This window comes from Microtus ochrogaster, chromosome 16, assembly GCF_000317375.1.
Source record: "Microtus ochrogaster isolate Prairie Vole_2 chromosome 16, MicOch1.0, whole genome shotgun sequence".
NCBI lineage: Eukaryota > Metazoa > Chordata > Mammalia > Rodentia > Cricetidae > Microtus > Microtus ochrogaster.
In genome coordinates, this window is record NC_022018.1 from 24,287,663 (window position 1) to 24,308,575 (window position 20,913).

A 20,913-nucleotide genomic window follows, 5' to 3' on the forward strand; every position below is an offset into this window, starting at 1 on the left:
GTAGTCCTCATTGTCCGCTATGATCTTTTAATTAGTATTTTTTCCACCACCATATTTGGCACATACCATCACAAAACTTGTTATTAATATGTTTTGGAATTACTTTTACCTTTTGTATTATAGCCAACTAGCGAACAAGACAACAGATTCTTTTGGAGTTCTCTGTCTTCTGGAGGCTAAAAAAAAACAAACTATTTAACTGACAGTTTCTCTTTTACCAAATTCAACCTCAAGCAGACCACTGACAACCAGCAAGGCTGGATCCTCATTATAGGCTGGTAACTGCTTGGAATACCATGAGGTTCACACCCCTGGTTCCAGGGAATGACAAATAGCAAGTTGTTCATACTTCAGTAGATTAGCAATGAGAAGCATGAGTGAAAATGTATTGGCTATATGAAATCCTCTCTTTTAGAGCTCTCTGCATGTACTCTCTGATTTAACCCTGTCACTAAAAGAAGAAGAAATAATCTGTCCTTTTTGAAAATGAAGAATACAAAGTAAATAGATTTTCCCAAATAAATGGTAGAAGCAAGATTTCAATTCAAGCTGTCAGAACTCCACAACTCTTGATTTTAACCACTAACCTCTCTGCTACATGGGGCAGGGGATAATTGTATTCCTCTCCATTTCAGTGAAAGGAGTGAGAAAGGAGGGATGGGCGATAGGTTCGGAGAGAAGACATGGTAGCACTTAATATTTTACCTAAAGCCCAAGGGCTTCCAATTATTCACAGTCTGGTTATACACCTGGTCACCATGCTGATTACAGAAAGCTATACATAACACAGCTAACAAACTAAACTTAAAGCCAGTCTTCACTATTTTCTCCCACTAAACTCAATTAGCTATATTTAAGAAGCCATTCTTAGATAAGCATTCACAGTGAAATACCTATTGTTTCCCATGATAAGCAACCGAGCAGATGGAAAAGCTGCCCCTCCCGCAACTGGGCATCTGTCAAAACAATAATATCCTTTTATCAGTTTGTTATTTCCCCAACAGAATTGTCAGCTGTCAATGTATTCCATAGTATGAACAGAGGGTCTCACTGCCAGTCAAAAGAAATAAAAATCACAGCCCAATGAAACATTTAATGGACATTAGGACTTTAGTCCAAAGTAAAGATTGGCTCAGCAATGGCTGCCCACTATGCAGAAGAGAAGCTAGTTTACCATGGAAGCTTTAAATTAAGTACTCAGATGGCATTCCCTCTACAATGAACAACCACAAAGGCACTTCCATTTCTGTTTTGGTATCATACAGAAAGTATATTCTCAAACAATGAGTGTTAGATAGAGATGAAGGAAGTGGCTAATACATACAGGAACTTTCACATCTATTACCAGCTTTGGACAAAAGTAACAGTCAAGAATTTATTTACATTTATAGATGCTCATGTAGTTGATGAATATATGTTTGAATAATCCTGAGAAAAATGAAAATTCATGCTTCTGGACTTCTGAAGGAAACAATAAATTCTTCCACCAGCATCCACTAGATACCAAAGGCCTTATACTAGGCACTAAGAAATTATATATTAATAATATTAAAAGACTTGCAAATAGATATTTAAACAAAGGCAGAAAAGGCCAAACAAGTTAATAAAGGGAGTCAAGGGCCACCGTTTAAAAACGTCCTCACCTAATTTTTACAAGGAATCTTTGTCATCTCCATTTTTAAGGCTGCTAAGAGTTAAACAGATCACCCAGGATGAGCATTAATATAAATTTTGGCACTTAACTAGTGGCTCTTAAGGGCACAGTGTTTTCACTCTGCCTTATAGGCTTTCATAAATAGGAAACAAACCCAAACACTGGAAATCTAACAATTGTAATTTGTAAAATTCATGGTATAAGACAGACTAATCTTTTTCTTAGTGCTGTGTGCATGCTAGGAGTAATACAAGTAATGACTAACAAATGCCAGGGTAATCTGTTTGTTACTAAATGCTATTGATGTTTGCTCTGCATTGTTGTCACTGTGATCACTACACACTGATACTTCTGGATGATAGCAATGGCTAGCCCAAGAGTGAAGTCTGAATTACAATTTCTCTATTATGAATTGCTCCACTGATGTAAAAGTGGACTATATGTGTTTTCTCTGCATTTTTATAGAGTTGACAGCTGAATTTCAACCTATCCCTTGGGTATACCCTAAAACCAAGTTTTATAGGTGCGAGAGCACGAGTGTGCAAGCGCGCGTACACACACACACACACAGAAAGAGAAACAGACACACACACACAGAGACACAGAAACAGATGGATGCACACTGAGGCAGAGAAACATGCCTACATACAACAATTCTTAAAGACTAAGCCAGGTGGTGGTGGTGGCACATACCTTTAGTCCTAGCATTCAGGAGGAAGAAGCAGGTGAATCTCTGTGAGTTTGATACCAGCCTGGTCTAGAGTGAGTTCCAGTAGAGACAGGGCTGTTACATAGAAAAACCCTGCCTAGAAAAAACAAAAAAATAAAATAAAATAAAAATAAAATAAAAAAATAAAAATAAATAAAAGTTTAAGGACAAGAAATCAAATAGAGAAAGGATAGTTTTATACATTCAATACAGGAAGAACATGTACTGCTGACATACTTCAACTGCACATACAAATAAAAAGACGAATGAAAGAATGTTTTAATCAATTGTGAAACAAATCTTTTTTTAAGTTCATGTGTTTGCTTGCTTCTTGAATCATACCACATTTATACTAAAGATATTGGAGATAGCATAATCACAAATGAATGAAAGAAATAATAATTCCTCCAAGAAACAACTTCTAGATATCAAAGGTTTATAGTGTTTCCTTGTGTAAGTCAAGGATAGATTACAAGTAAGATAAGATAGAACGGCTGCCTTTATTTGTTTTTCTTTTCTTTCCAAATTAAGACACTGAACAATCTATATTTCTGTTATCAGAAATAATCATTCATTACTTCAGTAAGCTTTAAATGCACACATATAATATCATAGTGTCATATCTCTACCTACATCTACTGGGTGGTGTGTGTGAAGGGCTTGGAATCTGAACAAATTTTGAAAAATAAAGAACTTAGAGATCAAGGATACTCTAGACGAGAAGTTCTCAACCTGTGAGTCACAACCCCTTTGGGGCTCAACAACCCTTTCACATGGGTCACCTAAGACCATCAGAAAACACAGATATTTACAATTCATAACAGTATAGATAATTAAAATTATAAAGTAGAAATAAAAATAATTTCATGGTTGGGGTCACCAAAACATGAGGAACTATATTAAAGGGTCCTACAATTAGGAAGGTTGACACCCCCTCCCTGCTCTAGAGCTATGAAACTGAGAATTCTAGAAATGAATCAGGCAGTGAACTGAGAACAGGGAGGGCATACGAAAAGACTCCCTTGAAGAACCTGGAGTTGAGTTATTCTTTATGAACATCTGTAAGTTAGGTAGATTTATCTCAGTGAAAGTAGTAAATTTTACATCCCCCTTTGTCATCATTTTCTATAAGTAAAGCATAAGTTCATCAAAAGTAAAGCCTGTGGAATCCGAGGAACTAAAAATTGTGGGAACTCATTTCACATAGTAATATATTTCCCTACATACTTCCTTAGGGAAATATAAGAAATGGAAATTACACAGAAACTAGAAAAGGGAAAGAAATTAATAGAAAACATTGATACAGATGCGTTTTAAATGCTTTGAAATTTATGTATCTATTACACTATGGAACTGTCCTCAAAGAAAAGAATTCAGAACTTAAACTGGTAAGATAGAAACTATAAGAATATGAAATTACCTTGACCAGGCAGAACATAATATATTCCAGTCTATGTAATGGGTCACTTCTCAATTCTCATTTATTTTCATCCCCTGTGGTAAGCTTTTCTCAAGGATTACTCTGGGCTTCAGAACTACTCAAATGCTTTTATAGATAGTACCATCTGTCTAAATCCTGACATAGCAATTTGAAGTCAGACTATGGAGTGTGTCCTACAAATTTTCTTCCACTTATATAACAGTTCCTCAAGCTATGGAACTAGAGTTCATAAAAGTAAAATTAATTTTATGTTCATGTGTATCATATGGGTATGATTATGACTGAGTTGCCGAAAGTTTGTCAAGAGGTTCATGCCTGTATTTCAACATATCTTACAGAGCACTGGAATATCTAACAATAAACAACTAACTCTGAAACTAGTTACTTTCTAGTTCTAGCTTCACATTTCATTGAAAAGACTAATAGGTCCTTTTATGAGGCTCAGAAGACTTGCATTGTTTCCAAGACAGAAGAACACTGAAGTTATAAAAGACTTACAATGGACTACACAGAATTGATTTACTTGAATTATTTAGGATTTTCCCCAGTGTAGTGCTTTCTTTATCCTATCTGAGCATGGCTTAAAAATTTTTGAAAGAAAAAACAATTGGCAATAGTAGTTGAATCAAAACTTATGCATCAGTGAGCAACCTTTTGCAGGAATATGTTCTGGTGCTGGCACACATTTCCCCAGTTCTTATCTAGCTGTTCTTGGAGACTATTTTGTACATTCAAACTCTAACACCTACAACGATAACTCCAAGGCATTGTGTGAACTACAACCACCAAAGATATGTTAACTACTTGGGTTAATTATTTTTAAAACTGCATAGGGTGGGAACAGTTACGATTTTATAGGTAAGAGATTTAGACCCACAAGAATAAAAAGTGATTTGCCTAAGTTTACTGAGCAGTAAACAGCAGAGAAAGAATTCAATGCTAGGATCTCATCTACAAGTCCAATACTTCTTTCACAGTCTCTAGTTTACCTGTTTTTAAAAAGCTGTATGCTACAAGTCTAGGTTAGATATGGCAGGCTGATTTTCCTTTATTCAAGTTCCTATAGGCCTGAAATTTTACTATTAAATATCAATATCTTTATTTTTAAAGCTAAAATCAGCAGATTTAAATTTTCTTCATATTTTAAGGCTAAAAACAGTAAATTTATAGATCCAAGTTACACTTCTTTTCTATAAATTTTTGCTTAATGAATCCATATCATTTCAGCATATACCAAGGGGTTATAACTTCACCAGCTATGAACAGCATTCATGGGGGGAAGTAGGTGGTAGCAGCTGGAGGGGGGCTGTGGGTGTACTCATGTGTGGAAGTTAAATTTGACATTCTGATATTTTCCTCAACTGCTTCTCCACTGGATATTTTCCTTTTTGAGAAAGGATCTCTCCCTAATCCTCTGTATCACCATTTCCACCATACTAGCTGGCCAGGAACCCTGGAATCCACTTGGTTTTGCCTTCTGTTTCTGGGGTTTACAGGTATGTGCCTACATGCCTAGCTTCTACATGGACACTGGAAATCTGAACTCAAATTCTTAGGGTTGTTCATGTTGAGTACTTTACCTACTATGTCACTTCTCCAACTCCACTGTTCTTTCAAAAGTGGACATCAGTTGCTGTATGTATGCTCCTTCAGTGACTTGTTATCATTCAGTACTCCATTTAATTTTGGGTTATAAAGCATATTTATTAGGCCCTTATCTTAAAACACAAGTGTTGACAAATATCTCTGGGTCTGGCTCTACCACAGAAGCTAAAGTGAACAGTGCACAGGAAAAGCCCCAGGCCACATCTGTCAAGCTCTTGCTGTATAATGTAGTGAGCACATGTCTCTGAAATACTAATGCAGCCTTAAGCATCTGGCTTTTCTTGTTACTATTCAAAAAGTTCTGTTCCTTTTTGCTAATTGTTAGCTTTAGGCACCTAAGCATTACATAGCATTTTTAAGGCAAAGACCCTCTACCCCACCTGACTACCTTTTTATATCTACTATCTACACTTTCTTTTATTAAATATGCAACCCAATTTCTCCTTTTTAATTCAAGGAACTTCATATAAACTAACTTAAAATAATTAGCTTCTTACACTAATTTTGTTAGTTTATCTTTTTTGAAAAAAAGGATTTCAACTAAAACAAGAAAGCCAGACAAATGGCAGTTGCATCTAATTCTAGAACTCAAGGAAGGCAGGGAGATTATGCTTTCTGAGCCTAGCTTGGGCTATATAGTGAGACTGTACCAGAAAAATAAGCCAAAGAAACCAAGAAGAAGAAATTACTTATTTTGATCACTTTGACACATTATGTTGTAGTAAATTAAAGACTCCAATTGAGACTTTGCCCTAATAGTTTTACCCGGTCTAGGAAGCTGAGATCACCATTTCACAGTATCTGTCTGTTTGATAACTTTTATGAGTCTCTTTTCATTTCCCAAACTGATGTGGATGCTCCTCCTCACTTCATTCTTGCCATCCCACAAACCTCACTACTAAGACAAGTCTCCAGTGGGTGACAAAGAGAACTATGGTAAACAAAAGATACATTCATTTTGAGACATTGAACATCTTAGTCAACATTAGGTTTCAGCATGACTTTTTTCTTATTCAAAGTACAACAGCTTTCCTTGGAGTTTTTAAAAATAGTTCTTTACAAAAGAATAGAACACTCTCAGTAAAATGCTTTAAGGAACAAACTGCCACCTCTCACAAGCTTTCCTTACTGCTCATCATCCAGCCACACTCTCCAAACCCTCCTATAGGACAGGCTACCCGGAGACAGGGTTTCTCCGTGTAATGGTCCTGGCTGTCCTGGAACTCACTCTAGACTACTCTGGCCTCGAACTCAAGAGATCCACCTGCCTCTATCTCCCTAGTGCTGGGATCATAAGCATGTGCCACCATGGCTCAGCCAGCTACACCAGCATGTCTGTCAAGAACCTAGTCTTTAAGTTGAAAAGCCCCTGTGAAAGCCATTTTTCTACTTAAGACTGTGCCACTATTGCCACGAGAAGATCATGAGGAAAAGAGGAGCCTGACTCTTCTGGGTATGAATCACAGCTCTAACTCCTCTAACATGGCTGACATCTGAAAGGAAATGATCCTTCTTTAAATAGTTCATCACTCTCAAATGTAATAACAAATCAAACTCATAGGATTATTTTTAATTTATTTATTTATTATGTATACAATATTCTGTCTGTGTGTATGCCTGCATGCCAGAAGAGGGCACCAGACCTCATTACAGATGGTTGTGAGCCACCATGTGGTTGCTGGGAATTGAACTCAGGACCTTTGGAAGAGCAGGCAATGCTCTTAACCTCTGAGCCATCTCTCCAGCCCCCAACTCATAGGATTTTTGTGAACAGTAAACTTGATGCAACTTTGGTTGGGTGCCTGGTCTAATACAACCTTAGTATATTCAATTTGATTATCAAAACGGATGCCTTCTATATCTTGTCATAAAAGGTAAGTCAGAATTCAAGGAGACTCTTGGATTTGAATATTCAAAAATATGATCATTCAAGTAGCCATATATGTACACTGATTTAAATTAAAGATTAACAAAAATACATTAAAAACAAAAATAAATATGAAAATGGACAGGCTTACTATTAACATCTGATCATTTGATATTACTATCTTCCTTTAAACAGCCAAATTTCTCCAAAACAAACAAAAATAAATAAATAAATAAATAAATAAATAAATAAATAAATAAAAATTTTGAATTAACTGCCTCACCTCAGATTTGGAATCTTATTACTTTACTGAACTGTTTTTACAAGTATCAAATATCTTCATGTTGCTCAATTCAAGAAGAACGTTACTTGAACTCTCCCTATATTTACTACTGACTTCCTTCACTTAGCATTTTCCATGAGCTCAGCTACGTTTCTGCTCCTCTTTCTCTACCTCTTTCTGGTGGCCAGGTCACCGGGCGCTTGGTCTTCTCTCATTTTACATGCTCACAGGCATATTTCATATTGTTAATGATCTTAATAAATTAAAATTTCCAACCATACTAAATTCATACATATGAATCATAACCATACATGTCCAGTTCAAAACTCTCATGAGGTTCTCTCCCTCATGTACAGGTGCCTACCTTAATACCATTTCACATATCTCAAAGCTCACCTCAAAGGATCTTATCTCTGCTTACAGTTATTAGGTTTCTTCTGTCCGTAGCCCTCCAAAGACCGGGCTAGAGCCAGTGTGGATGGCGCTGCATTTCAGCTATTCAAGCCTTCATTGCGTCCTCTAGCGAGCCACTCCACCTCAGGGCCTTTCATTGTTTCTCCACTCCCATAGCTCTGCCTCCTGAAGTCTTAGTACAGCAGAGACTACAAAGAATCACTATCACCACTATCTAGGTCACCCCTCCCTTCCTTCCTTCTTCCATTCTTCCCTTCTTCCCTTCATTTACTTGTAATATCATATTGTAAAGTTCTGGGGACCAATGTCAAGGCCCCCAATATAGTACACAGACTTCTTGATGAAGTATATTACCAGCCCTACACTGTCTTCTGAATCGTAGACATGAAAGGCATTTTTATCACTTTCTTTCTCTTTGTTATCAAGTGGGAAAAGTCATGTTTTTACTGAATTCTAAGTATGTTTTATTAAATATTTTCCTTAATTTATATAAACTAAGGTGACTAGATTTTTTTCCATCATACCTTTCTGAAAGATGTTGTAAAACTGTGAATAATGCAGTAAAGAAAATTCAAAACAGAGCAATGAAGTCTTACTCCATAATTGTATCATCCTTCTGACAGGTCCATCATTCTGGCTTTTTTATTCTTGATTTTTTTTTTCTAATGTGCTTGGAATAGTTAATAAGCAAAGATGTACTAAGTCCTCAGGAATGTTCCAGAACACTAAGATGCCACAATTCATCTTAGCTTTGAAAAGGGGTCCAATGGCATCATTTAGTAATGATAAGGCATCATAAGTTATTTCCTGCCTGAAATAAATTCTTTTCCCTTTTAAGATTCTACAGGAAGATAAAATGTATGGAATATAATAGATGTCACAACAACAAGAAAACCTCCAACACAAATGCATGGTCCAAAGGCCCCTGGTGGTGTAGTGAGGGCTCAGGGAGCTTCCCTAGCAATAAGGCAGCACAATACTGCCATTATCTTGAAGGAGAGGTTTTTCAGGATTGCCCTAGGATGTTAGAATGAACTTGCCCATTATACAGTTTCATAATAATATTGTCTTCCCTTTCACGGCACTAAGCACAGCTGTACTTTGGCATTTACTAGTCTTGTTAGTAAGAAATCAACGTTCATTTTCACAAAAATAAGGACTGTGAGGCAGGGACTGTGACTTTCATTTCCAGCAAATTTCAGTATCTGGAGTCAAGCATGGCACATACTGTAAATTCTCACCATGGACCTTAGGGAAATGAATCCAAATTTACTGCTTTATCCGGTCACTACAGACAAACATTGTACAAACAGACAAGCTACTGAACCATCATTTTTCCTGTAAGGAAAATCCTTCTACTTTATCCTTCTACTTTATTCCCCATTGTGTGATCCTTGACAATTGTAGAGAACATATTTACTAAGTACCTACTGGGTTGAGGTGGTTTCAATATTAATTCTCAAAATCTTACAAAGTGCATACTTATTACTAGTTTTATTTTACAGGTGGGGAGCTGAGATTTAGAAGGTTAAATAACTTGTTTGAGGACAGAGAATCAATAAGTAAATAGAAAAAGATTTAAATTAATACCTGATCTGACTCTACCCAGTGTTCCACTGAAAGACACCAGAAAAGAATGCTCTACTTCTGTTAACAACTATCCAGAATGATTCAGGAGTTTCTTGGTTAGGAAACAGTGGGTACAAAATGGCACTATCAAAAGAGTGATTATTCAATTTAAATCAATATTTTATTTGGTTTCTCTGCATGAATTATTTGTTTTTGTTTTTTCTTAAGATCTGTAGTCTCCTTGCCTTATTGTGAAATCTCATTTAAGATTGGAATATTTGCCATTCAAGTTCTGTCAGTATTTCCATTTTCATTGGAAAATAGAAAGTTGGCTCCATTATAATAATAGGTATTGTCATAGATATGACACATTTGCAAATATCTCTTTATTAAGCTGTCAAATGAGATGGGAGTAAACAGTAGGTGACAACTAGTGTTCAATAGGCTGACCTCCCAGATGAGTGATTCTCTGATGGGGAACCCCATGTGGTACCATCACTGGATATAGATAGCTGTTTGTCTGTCTGGAATTTCTCTCATGAGTCACTTCATTTCTTCCCTCAGAATGGCTTTGGGTGCTTTCCTACTGCTTGTGTGTTTATTTTGTGAAAATATCCCATCTATTGAGCACACATGTATCTGTGGATGGTCAGGAAGATGATTTCTCATTAACCTGTATAATTATGATATATAGAAAATATGCTAGGACATGTTTAATAACTAGACCTATTGTTCCACGAGGGTGTAAGACACTTAAAATTGGCTTTGTTCCTTTTACTCAGACTAACACAAAAATAACAATTTCTCCTCAGTCCAAGGCAAACTGCACAAAATTAGCTCATTTTTACCTCAGAGTAAGTTTAAACTATACTAAAGGTTTTTGTAAATGGATCCTAAGTTTAAAACTTTACAGTTATATACAAGGTCAGAGTTACAGGTGTCTAACCAAGGTTATTTAAACAAAGCAACCTAAAAAGTTATGCCAATTCTTTGCTTACCAAGCCTAGTTGATAAAAGACCTAAGCCTCAAAGCTTATCTCACTGGGCACTGTGCCCATGCCCTCTGGTCACAGTCTTATTCCAGAAACCTTGAAACTTTGTATAAAAAAAAATGTATTTAAGCCAGGTGAACAGAGAAACAGAGAATTGGAACAAAGGAGGACTGGAAGTTAGAGTTAGAATTAGAGCCAGCAGAAGAATAAAGAACATGACTCGAACAGCATGTATGTCAATTCATCCCCTCAGACTAGAAACTTTCTAAGTTTCCTTCGCTTACTGTAGCATCTGACCTGAACCTTTGGAGATAGTTTTGTGACCTAGACTCACAAGCTATTGATATCAAATTCAGTAAGAAAGCCCCCCATCAGGGACTCAGTTCTTATACACTTCAAAACATGTTTGTACTTCATATAAAAACTGCCTGCTTTCATACAACACAAAGACATCAAAGAAGCTATTTTTAATCTTTCTCCTGTGCACACATTTATATAGTCTTCTTAGCTATAATGGCTTCCTACTTGGAACTTATTTCACCTCATACATTTCTATTAAAGACTTTGCACCCTCCTTTCAAAATGTAACAGCAAAGTCATAAGGTGACATCAATAGCCATAAAAAAAATTGGAGTGACATTAAATATAACTTGATGTTGGAAGAAATTGAGAGAGAACCAAAAGTCACAAATTCAACCCCCCTACATAATTTTTACTTTTAGGCAGAAGCATTTATCATACCACATGACGATTATTGCAGAGCCAAGAAAAGTGCTATCTTGATTGTTTTGCTTCAACCCAACAATAGCTATACCAATCAGTAAGGAAGGAGAAGATCCAACATGAGCACATGCAGGCACATGTAAAACAATCAATCTAGCATCTCCACCCCAAATCCACACTTTCTGGGAGAGAGAAAATTATGTTATAATTTGGTCAAACTTTGACAATGTCTAACACTAAACTAATTCAAGTAGCAGCTGACCCTGTCTCCCTCTCCATCCCCAATGATCAACACATAAACACACACATGAAAGGGTGGATGGATGGATGGAGGGAAGGGTGGAGGGAGGGAGGAGTGGGATGAAGATAGGGAGGGAGCCAGAGCCATAAGGTCCTGCATGTACTTCCAGGTCAATTTGTAATTTCTGTCTAGCATTCATGCATGGGAATTGGTGCTTGGCAGTCCAGAAAAGATACAACTTAAGGTAAAAAATTCTGATAAACATCAAGACATATGTGTGATCATATCACTTGTTTTTCTACTCAATCGCTTTCAAAGGCTTTCCATGCACTGATAAAATCAAATTTTTGCAAGGTCCTAGGTAGTCTGGACACTACTGTGCCCATGTTTCCCTATCTTCTGCACATCTAGACAGCTGCACAACTACCACAGCTGTTGTCAGGCTCTTGTGTCAGCATTCCTGTTTCACAGAGCATTTTCCCTGGATGTACCTTCTGCATGGACTGTCCTGATATTACCACATGGTACACCTTTTACACCTTTGGTTTTTTTCATGTATCCCCTTTCACATAAAGCCTATACTGACATATTTAACCACTCCCTCACCCAATTCCCTGACCCTGCTCTAACTTCTCTAGAGCATGTACTTTTTAATACCGTTGTTGCATTATCAGTTTTCTGTTTCTTCTATCAGACTACATATTCCATAAAGCTAGGACAAATTGTCCCCTTTGTTCCCTGATAGTCTATAAACACTTGTTGAATAAATGAAGTCTGAACTTCATTTTAGATTTAAGTTTCCCCTTGCTGGTTCTAAAAGTAAAACCGTATCTTGCCATTTTGTCATTTTGACACCAACACATCAAAAACCACTAAATGATCCAGAAAATCCTCTAGGCAACAAAATGGATTATTCACTGGATATTAACTTGTTTTGTGTATTTATTTCTGTCAATCTCTTTTTTTCCCCAAAGAATCTGAGGTTCTTCTAGTATTAAGGCTATCCCAAACTCCCAAGATAAATTAACCAATTCTCTAAAGAAGAAATTCTTTGACAAAATGTGAAACTCCCGAAGATTTTATATATATATATATATATATATATATGTATATGTATAATTTTAAATATAAAAATTGCTTAATCACCAAATTTTTTTGATAACAAGGAATTCTGTAATAATAAAGGCATAGACTGCAGGATTACCAGGTCTAATCTAGATGACTAATTACACATATAACTTGAGAAAGAACTATTTTTGAAATAGAGACCAGACCCATAAAGCTCTGCAATCTTTTTCTGCCTGGTCAAATTTTAGATGATTTCCTGACCACTGAAGAGTTTGTGCTAAGCCAGGCTTCCCCAGCTCAGGCAATAGATTTCTCTCTCTGGCTGCAAGTCACATTATCTCATGAATGAACTGTTATTTAGGTCAGTAAAGAGGCTCTGGCCTAATTGAATGTGCATTTATCCCTGATGTTCATGCTCTATCTATCAAGATTTTTACAGTTATTGAGAGTGGAGACTGTTATCAGTATGCAGAAGAGACTATGGTGATTAGGCTGCACTTGAAGCTGAACAGTTCAAAATACCAGGATAATTTCAAATATTTAATTTTCTCAAATTATGTCTTCATTTCATGTTGGAAGAGTGCACATACAGCGGTCAGAAAACAATTTGAAGAATTGGGCTTTGTTCTTCTACTTTGTGGATCCCAGAAATGAAACTCAGGATGTCAGGTTTGACAGCAAGTGCCTTTTCCTGCTAAATCATCACTCTAAATCTTTCAAACTTGAATGATACTTTTTGAAATCTCATTTTTCAAAAAAGGCATGCTATCTGGCTTTAACTTTGGAGCCTGGAGTTCTACAGTGACAAAGGCAATCAAGTGTTTCTTCATATTTTCATTCAATTATTGTGTGTGTCTGTGTGTGTTCATGCACACTCATGAAGTTGTTCTCAGAAGGCCTAACCAGGGGATCAAGAACAGTTGATGTATAGCTGGTTATAAGTCCCTTGATGTGGGTGGTGGGAACCAAAGTCAGATCCTCTGAAAAGACTGTGAATATTGTTGACTGCTGAGCCCCCGCCCATTCCTATCAAAGGCAAACAAAACATAATTCATTGACTAAATAACTATCCCATACTCATTACGAGGGGAATGATGGTGGGACTGACCTTGGTAAATAGTGATTCGATCCAAATAAAGAATGTGGTTGAGAAGAAACAAGATCCAAAAGTCTAAAAGAAAAAAAAGGTGAGGCCCTGTGAGCTGATTAGAAAACTCAGCCTGTACCCACAAATTACCTTAAATATGCTAAAAATGAGATGATTCTATTAGTGGTACATTTATATTTAAAGAAAACTAAAGTATGTTTCACCAACAACAAGAAATATAAACTATAGGATGATATCCTGATGAGTCTTTTCCAGAGGAGCTGACAGTCAGGCCTGACATATATGGCAGACACGCAAGTTATTTTCTGAACAAACTTATGAATGATTAGCATTTGCTGTGCTATTGAATGACTACAAGTCCACTAGCGAGCACAGCGCTGAGGGTGCTATGGAACATGAGATTATTTATACGGAGTATAGAAAGTACATATATTTTCTACCTCTTCCTGCCTAAGGTAAAACAAAGCAAAGATATTAAAGCTCCACTTTCAGAGACTATGAGTTAGCTAGTCAGAAAAGGATCCAAATATCAGGGTTTTTAAAATACTACTTAGGTGAATGAAGTTCATGTATATACAAAAACAACAACCACTGATCTCTTGGTATAACAATGATTATTTGTTTTGTTTTAGACAAGGTCTCACTTCCTGGCTGACCTAAACTCAAAGTGACATTTGTGCCTCTGTCTCTACTTCACAGGTGCTGGGATTATAGGCATGTGTCTGGCCATACTGAATTCCTAAATATACAATACTCTGATGTGGGATTCTCCTCTGTATGCTGTGAATATGTTTTAGTACTATTGATTAATAAAGGAGCTGTTTTGACCATTGGCTTAGCAGAGTAAAGCAGGTGTGAAATCTGAACAGAGATATACAGAGAGAGTAGGCAGCGTCAGACAGACACCATGTAGCTGCCCAAGAAGCAAGAGGAAACAAACCACAAGCCTCGTGGTAAAATATAAAATAATAGAAATGGCTTAAGATATAAGAGCTAGCTAGACATACTCCTGAGTCATTAGTCAAACAGTGTTGAAATTAATACAGTTTCTGTGTGATTATTTGGGTCTGGGTGGCCAAGAAATGAATGTGCTCTGTTTACAACACTCTTACCTACACTGATAAACCAGAAAAGTTTTCTTTTAACTTAAAGATATTTGCCATACTGGTGTGACATTCCAGAAAAGTCTGATATCTGAACTTAAAATATGAAAGCATATCCTAATTATGTTCTATTTACTATCGAATGAAGAAATAAACCTTATTTCTATGATGCTTTCACGTAAAATTTGTAGTCCCAAATTACTCTTAAAAGGAAAATTATATACATGATGTCTAACAGGCAGAGATGTTTGAAATAGAAATGGGTAATTAAAACACTACGGCTTCAATAATGACTTTTAATGCTTCTATGCCTGTTTTAATAGGAAAATCACAAGTAGTATAGCTGTTGTTTAACCATTTCAAATCAGTATCTTTCATTTAATGATTTCAAAGTAGTTCACAGATTTCAAATTGGGAACAAATATTTAACAGGCTTCCACCTCTTTACATGTAGCATGCATATTTTCTAAACTTTGCTCCTCAAAAGCATCTCAGAGGAGGACCCTGAATTGTTAAGAGTGGCAGCAGTTATAAAAGCTGTGGCACTGAAAGGCCAGAACGTCAGCATTACTAGGACACTGTACCACAGAAGACATTTCCCACAACTAAAATACCCTTTTTCTATAGTCAGCTACACTAAAATGACAGAATCTTGCCCATGACTACCTCAGTCCTCATGAAGTACAATGGCTTTTGTGCTGGAATAAAGTACCCCCAGCCACTCTATGGTAGCAGGGATTGAGTGATGTTTACTCAATATCTCTGGACAAATAAAATGCAAAGCATACCATGGTATCTCAGGCAGGAGAACAGAATAAAATTCTGCTGTCTGAGGATAAAAGTTGTGTGGCAGCATGGGATAAACTGAGCTCTGCCTTCAAATGCCATGCTCTGCGCACAGCCCTCGCACTCAGAAGTTGGTCGCAGCACTGAACTTTTTACATTCCTCTTTCCTTCCTCTTTCCTTTCTCTTCCTTCTTCCTCCTAATTTCAAAAACGAACATTTTGGCTAAGCTTCTGTATTAAATGAGTACAAGAAAGAAAAGTATGAGCCAATTCAATGCTTTTAATTATCTGCCCTGTGACAGACCAGCAACTCAAGATTGAAACCTAAGCCAAATTTGATAAACTTTCGTCATTTAAATTTTAAAGCACCATGCTTTAAAGCTTGGAGAATAAAAGCTTTTTAAAGTTCCATTCAGGAACACTGTCAGAAGATGGAAACTTACATCTGAGATCAGATAGTCAAAACTTGCTGAAAAGTTTGGAGAAGTAACAGCACTCTCGACTCTCCAGAAGCCCGAGGCTAAGCCTGCCTCTGACAGACAGAAAATCCTTGCATATTCCTTGCATCTTCTGTCTCCATGGCACACTCTGGAGTGTGCAGCCATAAGCTGACTGCAGTTGCACAACTCCATTTTGGGGGCTCCAGAGAAGGCTTTAAATCCTCCTCCATAGTGGGGAACATTAACATCAGATATGCTTTCACCATCTCTCCTAATTTCTGCTTCAAGTGGGTTTTCATTAAGGACTATGAGGCAAGCAAAAATACTTCCTTTATGAGAAAAAAAAGCCCACTGTCTATTTTTACTTGCTTAGTAAATACTCTGCAAAATTTGCTTTCCAGCTTAACAAAATATCTCAAACTTCCCATCATCCTTGTAAGGTAGGCCAAATTATTAGGTACACTGTAAAGATAAACACACTGAAGTACTCTCTCTCCATTCCAAAACAAACATTTGATTTCATACAAATCAAGTGGAAAAATCAGGGATTAAGGAGTACAGTGCACACGTTAGCTGACTCCCTGAAACAGCATCATCAAGTGACAGACAAGTAGAGGGTGGAAAACGTGGTGCAATGTGAACAGGGATGTCTGTGTCCGCGTAATAGTTCTGTTTTCTAGCACAGAACACTGACAGTCTTTGTTTTTTTAATTTTATTTATTTATTAAGGATTTCTGCCTCCTCCCCGCCACCGCCTCCCATTTCCCTCCCCCTCCCCCGATCAAGTCCCCCTCCCTCATCAGCTCGAAGAGCAATCAGGGTCACACTGACAGTCTTAACTGCTTCTACAGTTTGTCTCATATCCAAAGAATAGTAAGCAATGTCACTCCCAAAGTGTGATTAGTGAAAAATTGTACTTTATACTTTAATATCACACATCAAAGGAAAGCAAGTAGAGCTAAGAGATGCAAAATAGGATGCAAATATAGTGTAACTCTTTAAAATGAATCTTTTTTTTTAATCAAGAAAAATACACATGGGCAGGTACAACTGAATATACTGTACCTGTAGGAAAACAATTTGTAGATACAACAGTACTTAAAATTTTATTTCATGGCTGAGATCAGGCTAAATGGTCTGTCATTTATTTATAATAAATAAAGAGTAAACTCTTTTACATTACATTTAAACATTGAACAATGGCTCCAGAAGAGAGGGTCTTAAATTAGAGTTTTGCATATTTTTTTCTTCTCATAACATATTCCTAATTGATTAAGGCAATATTTCCATTATGTTTAGCCTCTTATTTCTTTTCAGACAATGTAAAGTTTAGGCAGGATAAAAATAGAGAAAAAAAAAACCTCATTTAATTTAGCAAATCTTTCTAACAGTGAAAAGTAGTTTTGCTTGCTACATACAACTGTTCTTGGAAAACTGTTAGTACATGTCAGAATCTTGTTGGATACAGCATCTTAGCAAGTGTTTTTCTGGTAACATGAGTTAAAGGAATGATTCTGGGGTTTGGAGAATAAAAGCTTTTAAAAATATTTTGTGAATCCTATTAGTCCCAAATCATAATCTGACAATCACTATCACTATATTGCTTCCTCATATTTAAAAAAATCTGCACTCAAAACCTTCATCAGGAAAAAAAGAAGTTACTTCTACGGCAATATCTTTGAGAACACAATCCGTGTTTGTACCCATAAACGCCATGCATTTTCCGTGGGTTAGCATTCATTCAAATAGCATCCTCTCCCACAAAACATTGCAGGGGCTTTTCTGTGAGAGTTCTAAAACAGTGGTTTATATGTTTATAATGCCATTAACTTGTGTTTCTTTTTCTCTTCTTTATATAGATTAACTTTTAAGGAATTGATAATTTCTCAAGGTGACTGTAGGACTGGTCATGATAATACTGTATCCTCAGGCAAAGGTCATATTCCCACAAAAAGAGGTTAGGAATTTGGGGTTAGAATTCTATGGTCTCACTGGCCTCCAACCCCTCTCTTACCCACCCCGCAAACTACAAAACCACATATTTCCCAGAGGCTTCCATGGAGCTCTTACACCTGAGCACACCTCCTCTGACCCGTACCAGTTCAGTAGCTATGGAGCTATTTCTCAAAACCTGGGCTGTGTCCCTCTTACCCCACCAGGGGCTATGCTGTATCTGCTTCTCTCAAGACAAAATGTTTTCATCGGGCAGGTGATCTTCTGACACACAGAGGGTACCATACCCTCCAGGCACTGCTCCTTACTAACCAGCTAGCACAGCTTCTTTGAGGCCGAAACAACTTGGAATCCACTGGCAAGCATGTGACTGGACTCCTCGGTGCACTAGTTCTCAACACCCCCCAGAAGCATCTGGTTAGGAGCTGGTTAGCTTTGCATCTGGTTACTAACTGGGCTTAGTACAGGATGTTCCTCTTGAAGGCACTTGCCTTTCGCTACATAAAACTTGCCTGGTCTCGTGCTTTCTTTTCTGGTTTACATTCATGAATTATTTCTAATGTGTATGTCCACTCAGACTCTGATTAGAATACAATAATCATTCAGAATGGGTTGTTTCGAACACTTGCAGTTATCATCCTCTTTACCTCTTATGATTAGTGGTTAACGAAAATGAATCCCTCCAGCCTTGCATGCTCTAAAATGTTGTGGGAGACTTAACAAGAAATGCGTCTGCATTCTTTGTAACCCTTTCATTCTTAGCCTTTATCATCTCAGTCCTCTTGTTATACAGTCCAAGTCCTCCTTATCACATAAAGGTTCCTTAAAGATGCCGTAACACATTCGTTTCTCTCCCACCTTTTGCATTACCAGTGCATATTATAGCACTTATGCTTTTAACTGAATCTTAAATTTACTTCTCTTTATTTGTCAATGTAGAAAGGCTTGGATGAGAAATCATTACCCACTGATGGATTACAAACTACAGAACATGTAATTTGCTACAAATTCCCAACTATGCATTTTTAAAAAGGAAGATGTTATTTATAAAAATATATCTATTTATTTATTTTGCATGAGAACATTTCATATAGGTTATAGAATAACCCTATAAATAGCACAGAATATAAAAGGGCATCACTAGATGCAGAAAAAATTATTTGTATGATCATAAGTGCACACTAAAGATTTTTATAGACTATGAGATATAGGTACATGAGAAACACACAGCCCAGCGCAACATGTAATAGAAATTCAGACTCTCCAAAAAAGAATTTTCTATTTTAAATGGACAAACATGCTGTAGTCAATTCTACCTAAAATAAACAAAAACCTAAATGCACTTTTTGGATTTAGGCCATTGTCACAAAATCACTACTCTACCATGTGGCTCCCCTGGCTGCTTTTAAAGCTTTGTTTTCCAATACAAAAGCAGATTTGAGCACTGCTTGTAGTGAGTGCTGTAGATGGGATTTAAATAATACAGCAGTTGGGACTAAAAAGGAACCTTTAGAAATGGCTAGACAGGGATACTACAGATAGGGAGAGGGAAAGGAAGCAAAACATGCACATCCAAGAGCTCTTAGCATGGGGGCAATATATTTGCACCGAGTTTACTAACTCTGCCATATTGTCTAGATGTTATCAAAACTTTGGGCCAGCAAAATAAAATTCTCTTTTCTTCTTCAGGTTCAATTTCACATAATATTAGGTTTAGATCATAAAAAGCATTCAAGTCAAGCTCATCTATTCTGCTTACCCACTCACAAGCACATGAAGTATTAGGGCACATGGATAGCCAAAAAAGATTCTTTAAGAAGAAAATGTACTTCCTTTATCCTGGGATGTCTGTCAATATTAAAACTATATGTATGACATTGCACCAAACCAATATATTCTATCACTCTTCTCTGTTATTTTAATTCAGAAATTTTGGAGAAAGAAATATCATCATGTTCATAAAATCTGATTATGAAGATAACATAATGCAAAATAAAGAATGAAGGATATCAATTTTGACTTTTAAAGACATTCTACAAATGTAAAACCTACCTATCAATTTTGTGTGAATGTTTTTCACTTGTAATTCATACTGAATAGTAAAATAGAAAAGGAGAAAAAACAAAGCATTAGAATGTATTTCTTAACTCTTCTGTTTTCTAGTGAACAAGAAATTGACACAAATATATAAACATATGGGTTACACATTATGGCCATTCTATTCACAATATAATCAATTTTAGAATCAACAATAATTCACAGACATATCTCACAGAACACAGTGGAGAAGTGTTGGAACATCTCATTCCCCTGCCATGTCCTTCATTTGGGTCTGTTGAATTTTGTACAGTACAGTACACAGACCACATGTCTGCCACAGAATTTCCCCTAGGCCACTATGAAGTGGGATTAAGACATTATACTTTTCTTTCTCTTAGGTTTTTTTTTTAGACAGGGGTTCACACAGCCTAGGCAGGCACCAAAATCACTATACAGCTGAGAATGATCTTGAACTACTGATCCCTTGCTTCTACTAACCAAGTGCTAAAATTACATGTCACTGCACCCAGAAATTATCTAAAAGAAAATATTAATTTATATTTATCATCCATTACTTTTAAAAATATGAAATAAATGACTGATAGGTACTTTTAAATGTCTTTTATTGTCAAAGCAAAATCTAGAGACTACATGGTGGTAGACACTTATAATCTAAGCCTCTGGGAGGCTGAGCAGGGGGACTGAAAGTTAGAGGTTGATCTAAATTACACAGCAAGAGCCAAGGCACTTTTATACAGGTCTCTCTGAGTCCAGAAACCTCTGCCATATAAGTATTAATGACCTCTTCCTAATTACACTGAAGTAAGTAATCATGGGATGGCAAGGTAAAGAAAAGAGAAATGAAAAATCAAAGCTCTAACGAGGGAGAGGTAGGATGGAATAAAAAGACATTTTCT

The 20,913-nt window shown here is 36.6% G+C and overlaps 1 protein-coding gene across 12 annotated transcripts in view; it reads right to left on the bottom strand.

Annotated features, from left to right (window-relative positions):
- Celf2 (CUGBP Elav-like family member 2) overlaps positions 1-20,913 on the bottom strand; it is a 521,002-nt gene that overhangs the window by 258,164 nt on the left and 241,925 nt on the right. For 5 of the 12 annotated variants that reach the window (XM_026782960.1, XM_026782958.1, XM_026782959.1 and 2 more), the window contains exon 2: positions 13,675-13,737. The exons of the other annotated variants lie outside the window; for them this stretch is intronic. In XM_026782960.1, the coding sequence (XP_026638761.1) occupies positions 13,675-13,737 (63 nt within the window). The remainder of the gene's footprint in view (positions 1-13,674; positions 13,738-20,913) is intronic. 12 annotated transcript variants of the gene reach the window in all.